Source organism: Lemur catta, chromosome 1 (assembly GCF_020740605.2).
Source record: "Lemur catta isolate mLemCat1 chromosome 1, mLemCat1.pri, whole genome shotgun sequence".
NCBI lineage: Eukaryota > Metazoa > Chordata > Mammalia > Primates > Lemuridae > Lemur > Lemur catta.
The window spans coordinates 3,340,359-3,365,025 of NC_059128.1; the positions used below are offsets into that span (position 1 = coordinate 3,340,359).

The 24,667-nt window shown below is 44.5% G+C and overlaps 1 protein-coding gene and 1 pseudogene across 1 annotated transcript; both read right to left on the reverse strand.

Moving 5' to 3' along the window:
- Positions 1–179: 179 nt before the first annotated feature.
- On the reverse strand, positions 180–24,587 carry ZNF839 (zinc finger protein 839). Its single transcript, XM_045560236.1, has 8 exons — positions 24,271–24,587; positions 18,480–19,364; positions 13,243–13,473; positions 6,117–6,209; positions 5,344–5,493; positions 3,042–3,182; positions 2,753–2,888; positions 180–1,199 (listed from the first exon to the last, which is right to left on the reverse strand). The coding sequence occupies exons 1-8, from the start codon at positions 24,556–24,558 to the stop codon at positions 280–282; spliced, it is 2,844 nt and encodes a 947-aa protein (XP_045416192.1). The 5' UTR covers positions 24,559–24,587; the 3' UTR covers positions 180–279.
- On the reverse strand, positions 8,971–10,002 carry LOC123644286 (annotated as a pseudogene).
- Positions 24,588–24,667: the final 80 nt, after the last annotated feature.

The window sequence follows — 24,667 nt, forward strand, 5'->3', positions numbered from 1 at the left end:
AGAGAAGAGAAGGTTGTTTTTGGGGCACAGGGGGCAGGACATGTGCTCGAGGACCAGTGCAGTGGTGTTCCCTGCAACAGGCATCGAGAGCGCGTGACAGTGGAGGTGTCAGAGGGATGTGTCATTGGGTAACATATCTGCCCTTATGATGAGCTCCATACAGAGATGTAGACAGTAGGGTAGGAAGACGTTATTCTTTATAAATTAAGGTTCATTTGTATCAGTATTCACATTAGAAAAACATACATTGCTTGAAATAGACCTTATCTGGACTCCTTTTCACTGTGAGGGCTGTGCCTCCACGGTGAGGAATGACTCCACAGTTTCCAGAGGGACTCCTTCTGGTGGGCCCACCTGCAAGGCAGGCCCCTCTGCACTGGTTACTATGACAATGTCCTCCTCCCCAGACACTATCGTACCAAGATGGGATAAGATAAGCCCATCGGAAGTCTGAATAAAAATCTGCTCCTGTCCCTGAGACAATAACTCGTGGCACCCATTGGTAATTTCAAAAGCCATGGCCTCACCTATAGCAACCACACCTTCCAGTTCTCTCTGGCCAGAATGTACCTCCACCCCACAGGGGAACTGGTTCAGGTCCCCCAGGTGGCTCCTGAGACTCCCCTCAGTGGGCAGTGATCCATCTGGGCCAGGCCGAGGCCCAGGCTCGGACACAGTCCTGTAGGTGCAGTCCACTGGGGCACTGTTCAGGGGCAAGATCTTCTCGAGTGGAGGGGCTGCAGCCTCTGTGAGCAGGACGTTGCTGGGGCTGGACTGCGGGCAGTTCAGACGGGAGTCACACATCTTGTGGAGATTTCCTGCTTCTGCACTTCCAGACCCGCCAGGCAGCACGGACTCCACCCCTTCACCTGATGACAAGGTGCTGCAGACACCTGGGCTCCTTAGGCTGTCCCCAGCATCCTGGTCTGAAGAATGTTCTGGAGCACTGTCTTCAGGGAATGCTGCCACCTGTGCCTGGGTCAGACTCCCAGGCTCTCCTAACTGAGTATAAAGAACCAGTCCACCAACATCCCGACACAGGAGGGCAGGGCCTGCAGACCCACTCCTGGCTTCTAAGTCAGCGAATGCCTTAAGCTGCTGGCCTGCGTGTAGTATGCTTCTATTACTATCAGAAGCCGTCATCGTATGGCTTTCTTCAGAACGGCGAGAGATGTTCCCATTTACTAGAGGGGCAAAACCTACAGCAGTTCAGAAAAACAGGTAAGCACACATGGACTGTGTTATGGCCCATTCACTATCCAATTGAACAAGCTAGTCCAAATTAGCTTTCTTGCAAAAAAGTTAAAACATAAATTCTCCTTGCTACTTGGGATTGGTAGCAATTTTTGTTGTATTAGTCCCTATCATCTATTCCCAAAGACAGTTTATATTAAAAATGTGTGCTAAGTGCCACTCAGCAGTGTGATTTTATACCGACGCTGAATGAATGATCAGTGGTCCTTCATCAGAGGCGAGCCAGGGAATCACCCAAGGGGCTTTTCAAAGTACTTCTGTCCACACTCATCCCAACATCCCTACCCACAGACCGGGAATTCCTGGGGCCCAGGCCCAGGCCCCTGTATTTCAGAATAACCTCCTCAGGCGATTCTGACACACATGCTCCAATTGAGAAACACTGTCCTGGACCCTGTCAGGAAACTGCCTTATTCATCACTGAGTCTTCCACATCTGTGACAACACGGCATACAACAGGTACTTAAGAACTATTTGTTGGACAAGAGTGGTGGCTCATCCCTGTGATCCTAGCACTTTGGGAGGCCAAGACAGGAGGATTGCTTAAGGCAAGAAGTTCAAGACCAGCCTGAGCAATAGCGAGGCTCCATCTCTACAAAAAACACAAAAATTAGCTGGGCGTGGTGGCACATGCTTGTAGTTCCAGCTACTCTGGAGGCTGAGGCAGGAGGATCGCTTGAGCCCAGGAGTTTGAGGCTGCAGTGAGCTATGATGATGCCACTGTACTCCAGCCTGGGCAAAAGAGTAAGACCATGTCTCAAAAAACAAAAAAAAAAAGAAAGAAAGAAAAAGAAAAAGAAAAAAAGAACTGTTTGTTAAACTGAATTGAATTGTAGGAGCGATCACTTAGCTTCCAAATATGGATGAAGCTAAAAAAGGAAACACAGACCAGCTACAAGAGGGGGATTGTGCTCCAAAGTTCCCACCAAACAGATCTGCTTTCCCCTATGGTGGAAGGAAGTGACATATCACAGAAGGGAGACTGCCTCTTCCAGTTTGAGACCTTAGGATCAGCAAGGTATCAGGCGGCCCTGATATGATTTTAGAAGGGCATGTAATTATTCTTAGTATGCCATATGTTTAAAGTGTCTAGTTGATAGGGTCTAGCTAGAGCCAGAATAAAAGCCAATACATCTTGTTTCCAAATGTTAAATCTCAGCTGGCAATGTAGAGCCAAGTCTTATGAAAGCCAAGCCACAGACACATCAGTCTTTGGGACTCATCTCTGCCCAACCTCTTGGGATCCTCCTAGGTGCAGCCCTCAGAGGCCGTCTCTGGTTTAATAAGACACTTTAGAAAACCTCAAAGATCTCAAGACTCATGGGGAATGAATATGAAATGATGAAACACTGGGAGGTTGGGATAAAATTTGAGAAACCAAAGGGTTCTCTTAAATCCAGCCACAGGGGCACCCAACCCTGAAAAGCAGCAATCCTGAGCACATCTGTCCGTGCCAGCAGGGCTGCTGAGCCGCAGGGCACACCCCGCAGTGTTTTACCGTCACGGGCAGTTGCAGCACACGAGGGCTGGTGTTTCTCCCAGCCTCCACTGTCGGCAGCAAGAGGCTCTGTGGTGGACCTGGGCAGGGCTTCTCTTCTGGGCCTTTTTACTAAGGCCAGCCCCTCCTCTGTGGCCTGGGAAGAGAAGACCCTGTCAGCTAAGACTAGGAAGAAATGGGCAATCGGCACTGTCCTCTTCTTCCTGGAGAACAGTGTTGTGAATTGAGGAAGACAGACCACACTAATGTGATGTGAGCAGACACCTGGCACCCCTGAGACCACGCCCACCTCATTTTCCCTCTTCCGTCTGCCAGCCTCCTCCGGCTGCTCCCCGCCCGTCTCTCTGCCGGGACGCTTGGGTGGAACACAGTCTGGGTGGATTTCTTTGTCCCTCAGGAATTCTTCTGTAATTCCTAATGACTCAGCAACCTGGCAAGAAAGGGGTCAACAGAAATCAGCTTAACCTAAATCAGACCCAAATTTCCAGAAGCTTGTTCACACATGGGAATTGCATGACTGGGTTTAAACCTATGAAATTCCTTTGTACAGTAAAATGCCATCTCAACAATGAGAAAGATGAAGATGAAGTTAGATGGAACAGCTGATGATAAAACGGATTGTTACCAGAATTAGAAGGTTCTGTGTGAGCACAGTTTGGAAGAGGAGACTAAAAGGGTCTTTTAAAAATATTTATTTATTTATTTTTTGAGACAGAGTCTTACTCTGTCACCCTGGGTAGAGTGCAGTGGCATCATCGCAGCTCACTGCAACCTCAAACTCCTGGGCTCAAGTGGTCCTCCTACCTTGGCCTCCCAGAGTGCTAGGATTATAGGTGTGAGCCACCAAGCCCAACGACCTCTTTTTTAAAAATTTAAAACACCTTATTGCTGTCACAAACTTATGATGTTAGCTGATACCCAGGTAACTTTCTTGCCAGTTATCCCTCCTCTAGTGAATTCTCACTGGTCTCCAGAACACCGTCCTGCCGGTTCCATAACCAGGTCTTCCCTCCCAGCCGGGAGAAAGGCTCAGGTTTGGGGCCTGAGAGGCCCGAGCTGGATCCCAGCATCTCTGCTCTTGGCCCATCTCCCTGAGTTTCCTTGTCCATGTGGAGAGATTGCAGCTGCCTGAGAGAGATTCTGTGAAGACTGCATTCACAAAAAGCTATTAAGTGATGTAGCTTTGTTAAGGTATTAAGTGATAGCTGTTACCATTTCTACATGGCGGTTATTGGGAGCAGGCCACAATGTCCAGATGGGCGTGGGCGAAGAGGAAGGACAGCAGAACAAGACAAAAGTAGGAAACAGAGGCCGTGTGGGTTTAGCACCTACCAAGCTGGATGGTCTCCTCCTACAAACCAAGCCACTGTCGGTGCTCCAAAGAGGCGACGGCACTGTCTGAACTGCCTATAAAGGATGGGTTCCGACGGGCGTGCACAGCAGTTGTTTCACGACAGGACAATACCCACACTTGTTTAACTTACAGTTTAAAAAACATAGAGGTGACTATTGTGCAGGGCATCTACATGGGGCTCCGCAAAAAAATCATTGCATTTTTACAATACAGAATTTAGGAAAATAAAATACTCAAGCTTATTAGGGAATACATTAAATAATGAATTTGTATAAAACTAACAACAACCAATGACTCCCCCCCCCACCAAAAAAAAAACCCAAAAAAGCATGTATTATATTATGGTGTGGACCAAGACTCCTTGCAACAGAAGAGTCAGCAACATATGTTATAGAACGCTAACCCTTCCAGTCACGGATGGGCAGATCCATCAGTTTAATAAAATGGGAAGAGTGGTTATAGGCAACATGGCCTAAGAATTCTTCATTATATGTGTAATCGTTGACTTTTTAAATAAACAAATGACTATTTTAAACCATGGCAGCATTGTGAGAGCCAGAGAGGACCATTTAATTCAGTGCTCCCCTTTCACAGAGGGGAAACTGAGACCAGGGGGTACAGGGACCCCAACAGAGGCAATGAATACTTGCCGGTACAGATGGTGGGGCTAGAACCTGAGTCCCGCATGTCACCGGTGACTGTGAAAGGCCATAGGGTAATCAGATCCCATGATGCATGCTGTACCCAACATAGAGTTTTATTCAAAACAAGCAAAACTGCTTCAGTTCAGAACTTATTTTTGTAAACACTCCAATGTAGCTAGAGGCCATTTGATAATGACAACGACACTGAAATGAGAATTATGTCAAAATGACCACAAATGATAACTACTGGCCCCTGGATAACCCATCCCCAAAAATCTACATAAAGAAGAAAACAAAGGTATTAACTGTGGTCAGCACTGAGCAAGAGGATTGTGAGTTTCAATTTTCTTTTGGCGCATCTGTATTGCTGAGTTTTCTAAAAAGCGTTTATTGCTTTAAGAAAAAAAATTTCTGAAGAGGAAAGGCTAAAAAAAAATTAAAAAAAAACAAAACAAAAAACTTCACTTGATGGGAAAAAGCTAAAAAGAGGTTGACTGTGAAGATGTCATTATAAAAGCACTTGTTCGTTCACGGGCCTCCTTCTTTTGGCTAACTCTAAGAGCAAAACTCGTTTTGCCGTGTGAGATTGTTACCTTATTATTGTTTATTTCCAGGGGCTCCTGAGAACATAGACCAGAAGTACTGAGATAGTCTTGACACATTTTCTTAACCATTTTATGCAACTCTTCAAATTCCTTATACACAGCTGGGAAAAAAGGCTTTGCTAGATGACCTTTTTCAACCTTCATGAAAATAAAGATTAAAAAAAAAAAGTTTAAACTTGAGGCAATAATATGAAAAATACAGAAAGGAATTTAAATAAACAAAGGATGCATATTCCGCAACCCCCCGGCTGCCCCGTCAGTGGTGGGTGTGTTCTTCACTCCCCAGTGAGTACCTATCGTGTGCCTGGCACAGCACGGGTGGCCAGAATGGGCCCGGGGAGCAGCCCAGGAAACAAACAACCCCTGGGTGACGGCCACAGAGGGCGGCCAAGGGAGCCGGAAGGGAAGGCAGACAGGCCCTGAGGGCGGCTCTGCTATCCACGGGCAGTGTGGGGCTGGTGGCCTGGGTGTCGGGTGGGCACAGAGGGAGCGGGGCCTGGGTAGAGGTGGCCAGCCAGGGTGGATGGGTGCCAGGCAGGGCCAAGGCTGGCCGCTCCTCCCACACCTATGGAAACAGTCAAGGGAGCGGATGAGCCCCTGCCCGAGAGCCCCAGCCACACAGGCACCTCACTTCAGCTCTGTCCTGGAGAAGGGAAATGATTCCAAACGGCTTGGCTCTTTCTAAAATAAATACAAGAGATGCCTTTCTAAATAACTTCAAGTCACCCCCTCTATCACTTGGAAACACTGAGAAGACTCACCTTCATCAGAAGAAATTCATACACGGTCACAGCCTGAGCCAGCCGAGGCAGGGCCAACTCCACCAGGTCCTCCCGGTCACACTGCTGCAGGAACTACCAGAAGAAAGCATTCTTAAAAAATCATCATATCAAATCTTCAGTTTATTGGAAGCAATTCAGTTCAAAAACTTTAAGTTACAGGCCGGGCGCGGTGGCTCACGCCTGTAATCCTAGCACTCTGGGAGGCCAAGGCGGGTGGATCACTCGAGGTCAGGAGTTCGAGACCAGCCTCAGCAAGAGCAAGACCCCATCTCTACTAAAAATAGAAAGAAATTATCTGGCCAACTAAAAAATATATATAGAAAAAATTAGCCAAGCATGGTGGCGCATGCCTGTAGTCCCAGCTACTGGGGAGGCTGAGGCAGGAGGATCGCTTAAGCCCAGGAGTTTGAGGTTGCTGTGAGCTAGGCTGAGGCCATGGCACTCACTCTAGCCTGGGCAACACAGCGGGACTCTGTCTCAAAAAAAAAAAAACAAAAAAACTTTAAGTTACAGCAGTCACAGAAAAAACAAGGAGCAGTCAGAAACAATAAAAGAATAATTAAGAGTACTACATTTTTTTGTTTGTTTTTAACACTGTCATGGCTTTTTTCAAAACACAGTTCCACGAAAGTATTAACTTCAAAGTTTGTAGGGACAGATTCTTAAGGAACTTAACACATTATATACATACTGCCATGCAAAGAGCATTAAAAAAGGACCAAAACCTTCTATGAATATAAGAGCCACCCTTACTTATTTGCATGAAAATAGCAGCCCCAAAGCTATTATAAATAAGTCTTCAAAGTTATCAGGAGGCTCTAAGTGTTGTTTTCAGACCAAAGAACTCTAATTTTGATTGCACAGTAAGATGATTGATAAGAAAGTCAATATATAGATTTTGTTTTAAAAATAAGTATTTTATAGTCTGGCATAGTATGTATGCAATGAGAATTCTTAGGGACTATTAATAGACCAGGGCATTTCAATTTTTAAAACCAAAAGACAAATGCTAGTCTCTTGGAGATTCCAATCCCCCTACTACTAAACTTACCCTAAGTGTGTTATTTTAGTCAGTTGTGCAACTTTTTTAGTTTCTCCACAAATATCTTCATAATTTTTACTTTAAAATGCCAAGTCATACATTTTAAACTAAAAAAGCAGCAGCAACAGTACTATACTCACTAATTTAAATGTGTCCCAGCATAGAAGTATAATTTCAATTATTAATAATTTGCTGATACTACATTTTAAAAAATTTATAAATATTCAAAACAAAGTGAAAAAAATTTAGATAGCAAAGACTTAAAAAGCATTCGCTTTGAACATGGAGCCTCCATGACAAAAAGGAAGATACATCTGTCTACTCATTACATTTTATTTAGTAGCCATATAAGGAAACACACACACGTACACTTATCCCAAATATATTTTTAATGGACATCCACTTGAAAACAAATTTTAACTTTAATACCAATTTAGTTTCAAATATTTTTCCTACTGCCTAACATTTCAATTAAATGCTATAGCTAAAAAAAAAATGCTATAGCTGATAATGCTTTAAAACTATAGGAATAATTAAAGGTTCTACACAGGAAAATTAGAAATACTTTGCACAGTGGTATCCAAATCATCTGAGAATCCAACTTAAAAATCTGACTTGAATGACTTATTAATTATCAACAGGCAATTGTTCTGACTTTTGAGGAACACTAATGCTGCTTCCAAAACCTCCCCTGCTTTGCTTTTTTCATCCTACCTATATAGTCTTAGATGTCAACCAAGAGAGATTTACAGGAAGCAGAGCTTGTTGAATAAAACTGTACTGTTAACATTTGTAGCTCAGAAAATACTCAATTTCTTTCATTTCACTTATTTAAAACTCAGATCTGAAAAGGTGGTTGAGGTGTAAGACTAAAGGTTTTCCTAGGTATCCACAAGTTTCCCAAGTTTCTTTTGAGATAGAGGGAAGGGAGTGAAACAAGAAGGGAAGGTGACCATAAAGGAATTGCTGAGAAGGAAAAGAATGCACACCCAACAACAAAACAAAACAAACCGTTGGCTTGTCATGATCTGCAACCCGAAGAAAGGGCTCACCTTCATGTGTCTAGACTTAGTATAAGCAATTTTTCCTTGAAAAAGAAAATCTTAGTCACCATAAAATCCATGAACTATATTACTGAATTGAACCTTTACTATTCTGCTACTACTTTCCAAGTTACTCATGTGACAAAAGCAGCACCCAAATACTCTTACTAAAAAAAAGTCATTGCCTTCAAACTAAAGATCTCTGGATCACCTCTAAAAAATTAACTAACTTAACATTCAAGAGACTATTGTCATTTCATATTATAGCTAACTGTAATTTCAGTTAATTTGTAAATAACTTTAAAACCTTATGAACGAGGCCAGGCACAGTGGCTCACGCCTGTAATCCTTGCACTCTGGCAGGCCGAGGCGGGGGGATCACTTGAGCTCAGGAGTTTGAGACCAGCCTCAGCAAGAGTGAGACCCTGTCTCTACTAAAAATAGAAAAATTAGCTGGGCCTGGTGGCGCATGCCTGTAGTCCCAGCTACTTGGGAGGCAGAGGCAGGAGGATGGCTTGAGCCCAGGAGTTTGAGGCTGCAGTGAGCTATGATGATGCCACCGTACTCTAGTGGGGTGACAGAGTGAGACTCTGTCTCCAAAAACAAACAAACAAAAAACCTTATGAAGGAAATGCACCATGACAACTGTGTAAAAGTGATCATGTTTTAATTATGGCTAAAAATGACTAATGCAGTGAGCTTGAATTAGAAAAATTAAGATTCTATAATAAATAAATTGCTAGGGAATTGCTAGGGCATCAATGAAAATTTTTCCTACATATGATATGATCATTAACAGACTAGTAAAGCTTATTTGAAATGATAAGGCAAAAATAGTATAATAAAACCACACTTTTCCTATAAAAAGTTACACATTATCTTCTGTGGGGACAGCTATCGGACGTGAAGAAATAAAGCAGATGTGATCACTCTACTGCACACCCAGGACCGTTTCCAGAATTTGGTCATCTTCTTCCTCTCCATCATTTCAGCATCTCATTTCCTCTTCTCCCCTCAAAGACATTCTTCTTCCTCTTCTTCCCCTTCTTCAACATAGTCATCATCTTCTTCTTCATCCTGAATTTCTTCTTTCATTAAATATGAGAGGCCTACTTCTTCTGCCTCTCTTAATTCTGAGCCTGCTTCATCTTCCTCCTCCTCTTCCTCATATCCTTCAGGTGGACCAGCTTTATCTTCCTCTTCATCTTCATCATCTTCATCTCCATCCTCCTCCTCCTCCTCAGAGTCTGGTGCTTCCTTATCCTCTGATAAAATCCATCTAAGTATGTGATTCACTGCAGCAGTTCAAAAGTACTTGCTCTACAAATCTTCCAGGTTTGTGATCTCACAGTTAAACAGGGCAAAACTTTTCAAGTTTTTAAGATTTTGCAGAGCTTCTACTATACTGAGATCTTTGATTTTGTTTCCACTCAGATTTAGGAAGGTAAGATTTGGACATTTCTCTGCCAGGACTTCCAAGCCTCCCAAATTACATTGTCACTAAGCCCTGATTTTCGAAGTTTATTTAAGCTGGGAAGCCAGGCAAGGGAACTTAGTTCCATGGTAGCCATACTCAGAAACTCTAGTTTTTTAAAAGTATCATTCAGGCCTTCAATTTCCCCACTGAAGGCAATTATCAAGAACTCACTCTGTCACCTCCTCCAGAGCTCTGTTCCTTGACTCCAGGTTAATCCTCTTCTCCACCTCCATGCTCCCCTCCTGCCTTCTGCTACTGGTCTCCTCCCTTTGCCTTTCCTGCCTTTCCCACTACTCCCTACCCTAAAATTTTATGAGATTTGGAAAGGAATGAAAAGAAACACAAATATAAACTCCCACTACCACCATAAACGTGTGGTGGAGAAAGAAGAGAACAGCAAATGGAGTCCCAGGAGTTGGGACTCTAACTCAGCTGCCCCCACCCCCTTGCCCACACACCAGCACGTGCGCGCGCACGCACACACACACACACACACACACACACACACACACACACACACACACACACAGTTCCTTCCCCTTCAGTGGCTGCTCAAGAATTCTGGAAGAAAGCATTTGACACCTTTGAAAGCCCTGAGAGACTTTCCAATAGCCAACAAGCTGGTGCAACATGAAACATAAAGGACAAACAGTTCCCCCAAACTCAGCAACCAGGCAACTCTAACCTACAAACATTCTGCTTTATTGAATATCTCACTTCTCTGCCCACTAACAAAGTCCTGTGAGCCATGCTGGTTTCAAAGTTTGAGTCCCCACAGACAAGCTCTGAGCGCTGTCCTGGGCACTGGCCCTGGGACAAGGACAGAGTGATGAGGAAACTTGTGCCCTGTCCTCCTGGGCTCACTGACTACTACGGCACAGAGAAATGCAACAAGTCAGGACGCTACACCACCAGAGGCTGTGCCACATGACCTAGGCACCCAGCAAAGGAAGCAACTGTGTGTGCCAGGGGCTCACAGGCAGGGAGGACAGCAGCACCCAGGGCTGGCAGGCCAGGAGGTCAGAAAGGCAGCATGGTCCCAGCTTGGGAGGGGCTGAGGGTTTGGATTTCTTTCTACAGGTAGGGGTGGAGGGAGGTTTCAGGCGGGCCCCTGGGATGGGGCAGAGAACAGGACAGAGGCAGGCAGGAGACTACTGGCAAAGTATAGGCAGGAGAAGACGAGGACTCAGGTGAGAACAGGAGTGTGGACAGGAGGGAGATGCAAGGAGGGTACAATCCTTAGGGCTTAGTGACCACAGGACACAGGGAGGGGAGAGTGAAGGAGAAAGAGTCAAGAATGGCCCTGGGTTCCCAGCTGGAGTCTCCAGCAGACAAAGTGGCCCTTGTCAAGGCAGGAGTAGGTGGACAGGAAGCCGGCTTGTGGCTTTGCTCAGACACGAGACATGGAAGTTGGAGGGATTCACAGGACCCCCGGGTGAGGATGTTTCAAATAAGAGATCTGAGGCTCCAGAGAGGTCTAAACAGGAAGTACAGACGGGGGTCTGCAGAAGGTTTGAGAAACCAGAAGGAAGAGGGAAAGCCCCAGGGAAGTAGTAGAGTGAGGAGGAAGCCAAGGAAGTTCTGGAACAAAGTCTCCTGAGTTTCAGCCAGGTCACAAGATTGGGGCTTAGGAAGACAGATTAATTAGGAGCTGCAAAGGACTGGAAGGGGTTCAGAGGAGGGCTACAGATGTTCATCAAACAGGCAGAAAAACTAAAGGAAAATCTTTTCATTTGTAGACAAAAATGTTTAATTACAGCCGGGCGCAGTGGTGCATGCCCGTAGTCCCAGCACTTTGGGAGGCTGTGGCAGGAGGATCGCTTGAGTCAGGAGGTTAAGGCTGCAGTGAGCTATGATCATGCCACTGCACTCCAGCCTGGGCAACAAAGCAAGGCCTTGTCTCCAAAAAACAAACAAACAAAAAAAGTTTGACTTTCAAAAACCTTTAGAAAGAAATGGCCAGCTGATTTCAACTCTAGAGGAAGTGCAGGAAAGTCAGAATATAGGGTATTACCTCGTCATGACCTGGCCTAAATTCTGGATGAGCTTAATAACAGCAGACAGGGCAGCTCCTCAATCTTCTGCTTAATCCTCATAGCCCCTGTACACTTCTGCCAATTGACTGGCCTGACTGTCATCTTTCTCCCCGAAGAGCAGGGGCTGTGTCTGGCTTGTGCACACTGTCTCCTCCATACCCAGAACAGGGCCTGATACTTATACCCAGTAAATGTATAAATTAATGTCCATTTCTGGGGAAATTCTCATCCACAAGAATTGAGAATGGCCCTGGAAACCATTTCCAGTTAGAAAAACATAGAAAACAATTTCTATGGTTTTCGAAACTGCTTCCATATAAACACAGGTTATAATTATTCCAAAACTTATAAAGGTAAACAGCTTTTGGAGCTACAGCAAAGGCCCTATAATCATTTTAAACAGGCAAAACCTGTGAATTATCTCAGATAACGGTCCTCCAATTCTCTGTGGGACCACTGGGACATTGTAAATCAAGTTGATAGTGTCATAGCAGAGTCACTGATGTACAGACCAGCCACTCAGACACCCTGTCTCAGACACCCTCTCACACACTACATGGCCTAGACTCAAACTCTGGATCTGCCACCTACCTTCAGGACAACCTTGTACAAGTTATTTAGCCTCTCTGAATTTCAGGTTACGCATCTACTATGATGGGAAAGTAATTTTTATGTAATAAATGAAATGAGGCCTACCGGAAGCTTGTAGCATGTTGGCATCAGGATTTGGTGGAGTTGAGCTGCTAAGCAGAAAATGCTCAATAAATGGTGGCTATTTTGAATGTTAATGAATGAATCAAGTCGAAGACTACCTTACCTCCTACTTCTAAAAATTAGTCATACAGGATTATAACAATACAAGCCCAAATGGGAGTAAAGCTAACTCGCCAGGGTTTCAATTTGCTACTGGAACAAGTAATATTACATTTGCTCCAGGAGACTTTCTAGGAAACCTGCTTCCTCTCTGAAAACCACCACTTCTTCCCTTTCTATATAGGAGTTGAGGCCCTGGGCCCCCCAACAGCCACTCTTTCTGGGAGCCAGTGGTCTCACTGACTTATCTCATGTTCTCTCTTGCTTTATTTTCCGCTTCTTTTTTTTAAGATACTCACTTGGCCATTACAAGGCAAATAAATATATTCTAGTCAAAGACAATTTGGATAAGTTTAGGGTTCTACTTCTCCAAGTCAACCCAATTAAATTCAACCATTTCCATTGGTTTGTAAACTGCTTCAACGTAAACACAGGTTATAACTCTTCCAAAACTATACTATAAAGTCAAGCAGCTCTTTGAGCTACACTGAAGAGCCTATCATCAGGTAAACCTGTGAATTATTTCAGATAATACTATCTTTGAATTGATTACATACTTTACCCAATTATATTTCAAGTGAACTGTTCAGTTGATCTGGGTATTTTACTTTTACATTCAGAAGGCCAATAGTGAATTGCCACATACTATGCCAGAGAAATAGTTTTTAAGCACAGGGTTGGAAGAGTGACGCACCTCCCTGAGCCTGGCTTTGCCCTTGGATGTGCTCTGTCCCTCTGCCACAGCAGGGTTCCCATGTGGCTGAGCCACTCCTCTCTGCTGGAGGCCGGTTGTGCTGGACTCTGCAGAAGTCTCGAAGTATCCACTTCCAGGTCCTAGGTGAATCTCTGATCCCCAAAGAGCAGAAGGACTTCCATTTTCTGGTTCAGACACCAACGCCTCTTCAACTTCTACAGACTGGCCATTCTAGATAGTGTTACGTGCCCAAAAATAAATAAAATAAAATAAAATAGTAAAATAAAATAAACTCATGCTTTATATATTGCCATGAAAACCTTAAAGCAGAAAAAAGTCAAGTTGAAAACAAGGAACTTGCTAAATTATTTCTTCTTTACATAATCAAGACACATTAACTACAATCAATGTATCTCAAACTTTCCCAACAAAACATCCCCTTATGACACTGGATGAATTTAGACACAGTAATAGCCAGTCTGGGCTTCCAAACTGTAACCCTGGGGTGTTGACCAAAATGAAACAAGAAACTCCTGTGATGTGACCGTCATCTTAAAAATTGACCTGAATTTTGTTTATAATTCATAACTTATACATGACTTTTAAAATTTTTTAATTATTTTTATTGGATATATTTTAAACACCATAAAATCCATCCTTTGAAAGCATACAATTCGGTGGATTCAATATATTCACAGGTTGTGTAACCATCACCACTATCTACTTCCAAACGTTTTCATCACCTCAGAAAGAAACCACACCCATTAGCAGTCACTCCTCATTCCTCCCTCCTCAGAGGCCCTGGCGGCCTCTAATCTACTCCTGTGTCTGTGGTTGTGCTTGGCTTTTTGAAGAGAATCCTGGATCTGACACTGCCCAGTGATGTCTTCATTCTGTGCCATTTCCTCTTCTGAAAATAGGAACAATAATACACCTACACATCCCAGGACAGATGGAGGGTCAGGTGAACAAACAGAAAGAAAGCACTCAGCTAGCACAAAGTATGTCCCCTTAACTCTTAAAAAGAGCTTTCCCTCTAAATCTTTATTACCACGAAGCTTTTGGAGGAATGGCAGGTTATCTGTGACTTTAAGTGCCATGTGGCCCTCTGGAAGGGAGGGAAAGACACAGATCTGCCTGTCCCTCCCCCCTCAGCAGGTGGAAGCAGAGAGCTCTGGGCGGCCACCATTCCCAAGGCCAGGTGCCTGTATTCAGGAAGTCAAACATCTAGAAGTTGCTTTTGCTGTGATATAGGATTTCATGACTGAAGGAAGTAGAAAGTGCCTGTCAGCCTGGTCATCCGATTTGTCTAAGACAGTCCTGGGTGCTCTTGTTGTCCTTTGTGATCATTAATAGTACCCCTATTAGTGTCCAGGATGATAAGCTACGTGGCCGCTGTAGGGGAAAAATAATAACTCCTTTAGGTTCTTAGACAGAATAACAAGAGAAAAACAAACAGAACTTTATTAACATGTATATTTCATATATACAGGAGAGACATCTGAAGAATGAATAGTTCTTAAAGAGGAGGTTTTGAATTGCAGCTTATACAGCATTTACAGCAAAGGACAGTAAATTTTTAGAGAAGTGACAAGACAAATGAAAAGGACTTTCAGTATCTACTGGAGGGCAACTTGAGAAACCAAATAACTGGCAGATAAGGTTGGTTAATAAAGTTAATGTATGTTTGAGCTCAGGAGTTTGAGACCAGCCTCAGCAAAAGCGAGACCTCGTCTCTACTAAAAATAGAAAGAAATTATATGGACAACTAAAAATATACATATAAAAAATTAGCCGGGCATGGTGGCACATGCCTGTAGTCCCAGCTACTAGGGAGGCTGAGGCAGGAGGATCGCTTAAGCCCAGGAGTTTGAGGTTGCCGTGAGCTAGGCTGACGCCCCGGCACTCTAGTCTGGGCAACAGAGTGAGACTCTGTCTCAAAAAAAAAAAAAAAAGAAAGAGATAAATGAATTCAGCAAAACAGCAGCATATGAAGTAAATACACAAAAATCATTTGCATTTTTAAACACTAACAATGAACAATCTGAAAAGGAAATTAAGAAAATAATTCCACTTAAAATAGCATCAAAAAGAATAAACTACTTAGGAATTAACCAAGAAGGTGAAAGACTTATAAAATGAAAACCACAAAACATTGCTAAATGAAATTAAAGAAGACATAAATAAATGGAAATACATCCTATGTTCAAAGATTGTAAGATTTAATATTAAGATGTACATACTATCCAAAGTGATCTGCAGATTCAATGCAATTGCTATCAAAATCCCAATAAAGTTTTCTGCAGAAATAGAAAAACCCATCCTAAAATTCATATGGTATCTCAAGGGATCACAAATAGCCAAAACAATCTTGAAAAAGAATAAAGCTGTAGATCTCACACTTCCTGATTTCAAAACTTACTACAGAGCTACAGTAATCAAAAGAATAAGATACTGGCCGGGCGCGGTGGCTCACGCCTGTAATCCTAGCACTCTGGGAGGCCGAGGCGGGTGGATCACTCGAGGTCAGGAGTTCAAGACCAGCCTGACCAAGAGTGAGACCCCGTCTCTACTAAAAATAGAAAGAAATTATATGGACAACTAAAAACATACATATATAGAAACAATTAGCCGGGCATGGTGGCACATGCCTGTAGTCCCAGCTACTCGGGAGGCTGAGGCAGAAGGATCGCTTAAGCCCAGGAGTTTGAGGTTGCTGTGAGCTAGGCTGACGCCACGGCACTCACTCTAGCCCAGGCAACAGAACGAGACTGTGTCTCAAAAAAAAAAAAAAAAAAGAATAAGATACTGACATAAAAATACACAGATAGACCAACAAAACGGAATAAGGAACTCAGAAATAAACCCTTAACATATATGGTCAAATGATTTTTGATAAGAAAGCCAAGACCATTGAATGGGGAAGGGACAGTGTTTTTAACATATGGTAATGGGAGAACTGGATATTCACATCCAAAAGAATAAAGTTGGACCCTTAACACAATATTCAAAACTGAACTCAAAATGTATCAAAGACCTAAATGTAAGACCAAAAACTATAAAAGTCTGAGAAGGAAACCTAGGGCAAAAGATTCACAAGATTGGATTTGGCAATGATTTCTTGATATGACACCAAAGGCACACGCAACAAAAGAAAAAAAAATAGACAAACTGGACTTCATGAAAATTTTAAAAATTTTTTGCTTCAAAAGCCACTATCAATAGAATCAAAAGACAACTCACCGAATAGGGAGAAAATATTTGCAAACCATCTGTCTGCTAGGACAGTGGTCCCCAACCTTTTTGGCACCAGGGACTGGTTTTATGGAAGACAGTTTTTCCCTGAGGTGGGCGGGGAGCAGTAGGGACTGGTTTGGGGATGATTCAAGTGCATCACATTTATTGTGCAGTCAGTCCTCTCTGCTAATGACAATCTGTATTTGCAGCTGCTCCCCAGCACTGGCATCACCGCTGCAGATCATCAGGCATTAGATTCTCATAAGGAGCACAACCTATTAATAGATCCCTCGCACGTGCAGTTTATAGTAGGGTTTGTGCTCCTGTGCACAGTGCTAAGGGATTAATATCCCCAACATACAGAGAACTCCTAAAACTCAATAACAATAAAAAGCAACTGAATTCAAAGGCAAGGGACTTGAATAGACATTTCTTCAGAAAAAATAAACAAATGGCTACTAAGCACATAAAAAGATGCTAATCACTAACCACTAGGAAAATGCAAATCAAAACTATACTGAGATACTACCTCATACCCATTAGGATGGCTACTATCAAAATAACAGGAAATTGACAAGTGTTGGTGAGGATGTGGAGAAATTAGAACGCCTGTGCTCTGTTTGTGGAAATATAAAGTTGGTAAATCACTGTGGAAAGCAGTATGGTGGTTCCTCAAAAAACTAAAAATAGAATTACCATATGATCCAGCAATTCTACTTCTGGGTATATACCCAAAAGAATTAAAAGCAGGATCTCAAAGAGGTATTTGTACACCACGTTCAAAGCTGCATTATTCACGATAGCCAAAAGGTAGAAGCAACCCAAGTGTCCATTGACAGATGATGAATAAATGAAACATGGTATATACATACAATAGCATATTATTGAGCCTTAAAAAGGAAGGAAATTCTCACACATGCTATGACACGGATGAACCTTGAGTACCTTGTGTTAAGTGAAATAAGCCAGTCACAAAAAGACAATATTCTATGACCCCACTTGTTTGAGGAATTAAAGTAGTCAAAGTCATAGAGACAAAAAGTAGAATAATGGTTGCCAGGGGTTGGGGGAAAAGAAGAATGGGGCACGTTAGTATTTATGGGGACAGAGTTTTAGCTTTACAAGATAAAAAGAGTTCTGGAGATGTATGGTAGTGATAGTGGCACATTGTGAATGCATTTGATACCAGCGAACTGTGCACTTAAATATGGTTAAGATGATAAATTTTATGCTGTGTATTTTACCACAATAAAAAAGTTTGATGTGGTAATAATGCAAACTCATGCTGACTCATATCTGCTTTGTTTTATTAGGAGTTTCGCCAGTTATCCCAGCTACTCAGGATGCTGAGGCCAGAGGATTACTTGAGGGCAGGAGTTTGAGGCCAGCCTGAACAACACAGCAAGACCCTGTCTCTACAAAACTTTTTTTAAAAAATTAGCCAGGTGTGGTGGCAAGTGCTTGTAGTCCCAGCTACTCAGGAGGCTGAGGTGGGAGGATCATGTGAGCCTGGGATTTCAAGGTTGCAGTAAGCTATGATCACACCACTGTAATCTAGCTCAGGCACAGAGAAAGACCATGTCTTAAAAAAAAAAAAAAAAGTTTCAGAAGGGGCAAAAACAGGAGAGGACATGCTAAGCAGCTTCATACTGTTGATGCTCCAGGAAGCAACCCCATGGACGGCCATCCCCAATTCCGGCCTTTCCCAACACCCTCTGTAATGTCAGTGTCAGCTACAGGTGCACTGTGATGAGTTTTACTGACCTGATGGCCGTGTTCCCATCAAATCATGCCGATAGAGGGAGGATGAGCATCTCCTCCTGTTTGGCAGCAGCGCCAACAACGCAGGGGTCTAGGACCCCCCATTATGATGACTCTGGTACTGCTTGAGCCTTTGCCTGAGCCCCCATAAGATACCATACAGGTTAACTTAAGGATGACGGGCAGGCAGGGGCAGGAACAAAGACACCGTACCCAGACAGACACGACAGACACGTTACCTGCAGGTTACCCTGTGCTGACTCTGTCCCTGTGCCCCGGACAGCAGCTGGTGTGGACAGCTCTGGCGCAGTCAGGCTAACGGCTCCTTCCTCCAGGCACCCCGGGATCATGCTCCCATTGGCCTTCTCAGACAGCACCATCTCAGGTTCCAGCTGGCCGTGGCCTGGATTAAGTTTGAAATGCCGGGCAAGTCCCCTCTTTCCTATGTAGGACTTTTCACAAGTCTGACACTTAAAAGTTTTGGGCCTCAGAGAGCAGCTTGACAAGTCAAAGAGAGCCCGCTTGTCCCTCTGGTCTTCATCTTCTTCCACACTCAGTTCCGAATAATCGTCAGAATCTGACGGATGACCGTCTGCCAAATCCTCTGTTTTTATGAATTTATAATCTTTAGCTTTATATTTGGGAGGTCGAGATATCCGTCCAGAACGTGTTTTCACTTTTAAAGATTTTTTTAGTGTCTCAGTATGTTCTGTATGCAAGTTGGAAATAAATAAATGAGCTGAACTGGATGAAACAGATGTTACTGCCGGCGGGTCGGAAGCTGACAAAGGGGCCAACATGAAGCCCTGTCCATTTGGGGGCTTGGGGGCTGTGACTGTCTTTGCAGGGACTGGCTGGAGGGCAGGCAGTGGTCTCTGTACAAACACCTGAGCAGGAGGCCGAGGCAAGTCACTCGGGAAGCGTGGCTGGGGACCGGTTCTCATGAGGGGCTGCACCCTGAGCAGCTGAGGACCGGTGACACAAAGCCCCATCAGGTTGGAATTCCTGCCGGGAGGCTGGCTCTGTCTTGCTGTTTTGGGCTGGATGGTGGCCAGTAGGGGCACTGGCCTTTCCTGACCTTTGGCTTCTCCAGATATTACCTTGACACAAATGGCTTCTAGTTGCTTAAATATAGAAAGAGGAAAACAAGAAAGAGAAAAGAAACATTATGCTTATCAACATTTCCATAATTTTGCTCTCATCATAAATCCACTATCAAATTTTTTTCTAAGTTATGTCTTACATGTAAGAGTCTATGTAACATGTTTGTACTGTTTACAGTGGTGTTTTTCAAACCTTTCTGACTACAGACCAGTGATACATTTTACATCATGCCCCAGTACACATGTGTAGAACACATCTGCATATATAAATGAAGCAAAAAGTTGATGCAACCACTTGCCATTCCTAAATAAACACCCTCTAATGGTATCTGTTCTACATGACCTTTTTAAAAATACTAGTCATATTCCAATAAATTGATTTCATGAACCATTCAGAGATAATATCCTTCTTTATAGTTTTACCCATGTGTTTTACTTGGAGTTCTTAGTACTCCAAATTGGACTCAATTTAATAGGTGGGCTCATTTTAAAAAAAAAAGTTTTAGGCCAGGAGTGGTGGCTCACGCCTGTAATCACAGCACTCTGGGAGGCCGAGGCGGGTGGATCGCTCAAGGTCAGGAGTTCGAGACTAGCCTGAGCAAGAGCGAGACCCTGTCTCTACTGAAAAAAAATAGAAATTAGCTGACCAACTAAAAATATATATATATAAAATTAGCCGGGCATGGTGGCGCATGCCTGTAGTCCCAGCTACTCGGGAGGCTGAGGCAGTAGAATTGCTTGAGCCCAGGAGTTCGAGGTTGCTGTGAGCTAAGCTGATGCCACGGCACTCTAGCCCAGGCAATAGAGTGAGATTCTGTCTCAAAAAAAATAAAAAATAAAAAATAAATAAAAATTAAAAAGTTTTAAATGAAAATCTGTAAACCAAAAAAGCCATAAGGAACAATGTAACCCGGGCTTCTACCACCTACCTTATGACATGCAACATGACTGGTAAAGCCCTCTGCTATTCTTCCAACTTATATGCCCTTTTCTTGACCCTATCCCAAATTTGCTGTTTATCATTTTTATATTTCAAAATTTGTACTGCCTATGTAGATATCCCTAAAAATGCATAGTTCAGTTTTGACATGTTTTTAAACTTTATATAAATGATAAAATCTCCTGTAACTTGATTGGGCTTTCTCAGGTTTTTCCTCAGTTTTGCTTTGTGAAATTTATCCACATTGCTGTGTGTAGCTCTCAGTGGTTCATTTTTTCTGCAGCATGAGTACATCTCCTATTCATGGACAGGTAGTTTCCAACCTTCTGCTCTTACAGTCTGCTCTGAACCTTCATGGATGCGTGTGTGCGTGTGTGTGTGTGTGTGTGTGTGTGTGTATGTGTATACATGTGTGAGTTGCTCCAGGGGCACATACCTGGGAATGGGGCCGCATATTCTCAACAACTTTTTACAAAAATATCTAACAAGGTTTTAAGTACATGTGCTTTTTGACCCAGCAATTCCACTTCTTGAATTTCACACAAAACACTCACATGGGCACAAAGATGTATGTTCCAGGAGGTTCAAGGCAGCACTGTCTGCAACAGAAAAACACCTACCAAAGGGAAGGGCTGCCTTCAAGGACATTCCACAAACATTTATTGAGCACTGACCCTGTGCCAGAGATTCTGTTATAGGTGTCAGGGACACAGCTGTCACAGGCTCAGGGAGAAGACGGAGGCAGCAAAACAGACAAGGCTCCTGCCCTCACAGAGCAGAAATAATGAGCACTTTTCTCCAGGGAGAAAAGAGACAAACCTCATTGTCCAGAGCAGGGTTTCTCAACCTCGGCACAACTGACACTTCAGACCAATTCTTTCAGTAATTCTTTGTTGTGGGCTGTCCTGTGCATGAAAGATGTTGAGCAGCATCCCTGCCTCTACCCACTAGGTGCCAGTAGAATTCCCAAGTCAAGACCATCAAAAATGTCTCCAGACATTGCCAAATGTGCCCCATGGGGCAAACTGCCCTCAGTTAAGAATCACTTATTTGGGACCACCAACAAGCCCTCTTTAGACTCAACCCTCTACTAGTGGAGGGTCAATAAAAATGTCACATGGGGCAGAATAAAAACCCTCACTGAAATCAAGCTGGAGTACAGCTCTTGTCTGTATGCATGTTATACACTACTACGAATAGCAGATATGATTCAACATCTTGATTTATGAAGAAGGGTACAGAGTTGGTGCCAATGCCCCACGAGTCCCCAGTTCCCAGGCTACCTGTGAATCAAATGACAATTAGATTGATTTTGTATATCCTTCAAGAACTTTGTTTCATTTCACTACTACTTGGAATTTCTCTAAACTCCTGGGATAGTACCAGATAATGCCGTTAGATGAATATACACATGCACACACACACACATAATTCCCCAAATCCTATTGTTTTAGGATTACCACAGAGGCAAAGCTGGTCTAATAATTTATTTATCTGCTATCTAAACTGGTTTACTATGTATTATACTTGTTATATTTCATTCAGCAAACTTTTACTAAGTATCTCTGGACGGGATACATGAACATTAGCCAAGCCCTAGTCTCACCCTTGAGACAATGGGTGGTTTCCCCTGCCAGGCCTCAGTCCCTGCAGACCTGTTGAATCCAATATCCTGGGGTGGAGCCCTGAGATCTGTCCTTTCAAAAGCTCCCCTGGTGGTTCTGAAGACAGACAAGATTCCCTAAAGAATGCACGCAGACAGGGGAGGCAGACAGGAAAACAATGACATCATGGTACAGCAGGTGCAATTAAGAGGCAGGAACACCCCAGAGGTGGTAGGCTTTCCAGAAGAGGCAATCTGAAGGATGCCTTGAAGGCTGAGAATTTTTGCCAGGAGAAAAGGGGCATTTTAAGAAATAGCATGTGCAAATGCATGGATGCACGAAAAAGGGCACGGCATGTTGGATGGCACCGGAAATATTTGTGAAGTGGGAATGGAGGATGGGGAGAGGCTAGAGCCTCAGTCTGACCCACAGGAGTATCCACTTGGTCTGTGCTTCTGATTCACACTATCCCCCTCAGGGAGCCTTCTGCCTTGTCTAAATGCACTCCACCCCCAGCCTTGGAACACTGCCTCTCCTCTTCTGTATTTTCCATTCAGATCCACTCTTCCAAATCTAGTTCAGATATTATTAATACTGCGAACAAAGCGAACAAAGTCGCTTCTGACTCCCTCAGACAGAAATAATCTCCCTTTCTCTGAATGCATTGTTCTTTATCTATATCTCTAGCTTTTTGACCTTGATTGGAACTTATCTGGGCCATGTTTTACCTCCTGTTATTTCATAAACTGCTTAGGGGCAAAGTGCACATCTGGTTTGCCTTTGGGGTCTCCATGACACAGCTGGGGCTAAAATAGTATTAGCAGAATGGGCCACAAAATGTACATTATCTCAAGTGCGTGTAGAATTTATATCATCTCCATTATATTAGCTACAGAATACAATTCTATCATGCTGCCTAACCTTTAAGTTTGCTTTCATTTTATGGAAAATGTATAATTTTCGGACTACTTCCTAAGTTGCCACTCCAAATCCAAAAAGCTGTGGCCACAATCAGCAAGGAGTGGAGTACATGGGCTCCGAAGTGTAGCCGTACACGTAAGGGACTTTGGGCAAAGTCACTGAACCCCTCTGAACTTATTTCCCACCTGCAAAATGCTGATAGAAAAACACTATGGTGTGGCTGCTGAGAACTAAGCAGCCCAACTCAGTGCCTGGCCCAGAGCAGGGGGCTCTGCAAATGGCGGCCATGGAATGGTGGCTGCACTGGGTGGTGGTGTGCAGTCTTCTGACTCAGACTTGCTGTGCACAGCCTATGTGGGAGGCATTTGGTTCTTCCGCAGAGAACATGAGTCAGAAAGCTATCCTTCCTGCAAACAAGGACCAAAACCTAAAAATGTTACCCAAGGTCGCACCTCTAGGAAGCATGGTGTTTGGGCAGAATCATACTTATCTCCCCAAACTTCAGCAGACAACTCTCTAGTCCTGATGACCAACTGGATACAACTCTCAGCTGCAAAAATCACTGTCAAAAAAACCTCAAACAAAACAAGAGTGTTGGTTCTATTCTCTACACTATTTCTTCTAGTGGAAGAAACTCTCTTCTTTGAGCAATTTTGGAGTGAGAAGAACTTTGCTGTTTATAGCCCCATCACTGGAAGGGGCTGTGATTTTATGGATGATGTGTAGGACCTCCAGCCTCAGGTGCTATGCAGGACCCTCTGGGAGACCGCTGTAGTTCCAACTCCCTTAGCAGCCAAGAGTTCTGTTACCTGGGAAATAAAGTCACTGAGAAATGGCGTTTTGTGGTATACAGAGTGCTTTCACGTATTGCATTCATTAAGTTTGTATCAGGAACTGTACTTGCGCACTGGGGTGACAAATGTCTGGGCCATGGCACCTGCTGTGCCTTCCACCTAAAACCTAAGTTGGTTCCTTTCAATTCATTCAGGTCTCAGCTCCAGTGTCAGGCCTACAGGACCACCCACTCTAAAGCTGCCTTATGCTCATCGAGTGTGTTCAAGGCTGCACCTCCTGCACTTAACGGCAGAACCCGGGACACGGAGAATGCTCAATAAAGGCTGACTGAGCCGGCAGAGGCCTGTAGGAAGAGCTAAGCAGCACGGAGGAGCCCGCGCAGGGCTGGGAAAGCAGAGAAGGCACGAGGGCGGCCCAGGCAGAGGGCCCCGCGTGAGCAAAGGCTCCTAGAGCGAGGCGCCTTGGAGGTGATGATACGCTGCGACGGTGACCGGTGGGGGCGGACTACCGTCCCTAAGGAACTCAGCCCGGGGACGCCCTGAGTTTTAACGCGGGCGGACGCTGCCCTCTCTGGCCGAGCAGCTCCAAGGCCGACGAACTTGCCCCGCCGCGAGGTCTCAGCCCCTTCCGGGCCTCCGTTTCCCCCACGTCCCTCCCGGCGCCTCACCTGGGGCGGCAGCAGGCGCGGCGGGCGCGGGGGCTCGGCGTCCGGGCCCCGCTGCAGGGCAGCCTGCTGGGCCGCGTCCCGCAGCCGCCGCGCCGCGTCCTGCAGCACGAAAGGCAGCGGCTCGGCGGGCGCCTGCGCCTTCGTCACCTGCTCCAGGACCCGCCGCAGCTGCTCGGGGCCCAGCGGGGCCACGCGGGCGGCGCTACGGCTCTGGCCGGGAGGAGCCCGGCCGCCGCCGCCGTCGCCATCCTCGCTGCCGCCCTCAGCCTCCGGCTCCGCGTCCGCCATGGCGGCCGAGACGGGGACTCGAACCGGGCTCACCGCGCGACGGCGGCTGGATTGTGCGTCACCTGGGAAAGGGGCGGGCTACGAGTGCCCCGCAGGCCAAGACACCTCC

Bases quoted from the DNA above. Each gene is read 5' to 3' on its own strand.
- ZNF839 (XM_045560236.1), bottom strand. From the start codon at position 24,558: ATGGCGGACGCGGAGCCGGAGGCTGAGGGCGGCAGCGAGGATGGCGAC. The intron at 3,183-5,343 runs GTAACAATCTCA...CTTTCTTGCCAG, and splicing joins TGGAAATAAACAATAATAAG to GTTGCTGAGTCATTAGGAAT. The intron at 2,889-3,041 runs GTGGGCGTGGTC...TTCTCTTCCCAG, and splicing joins GACGGAAGAGGGAAAATGAG to GCCACAGAGGAGGGGCTGGC.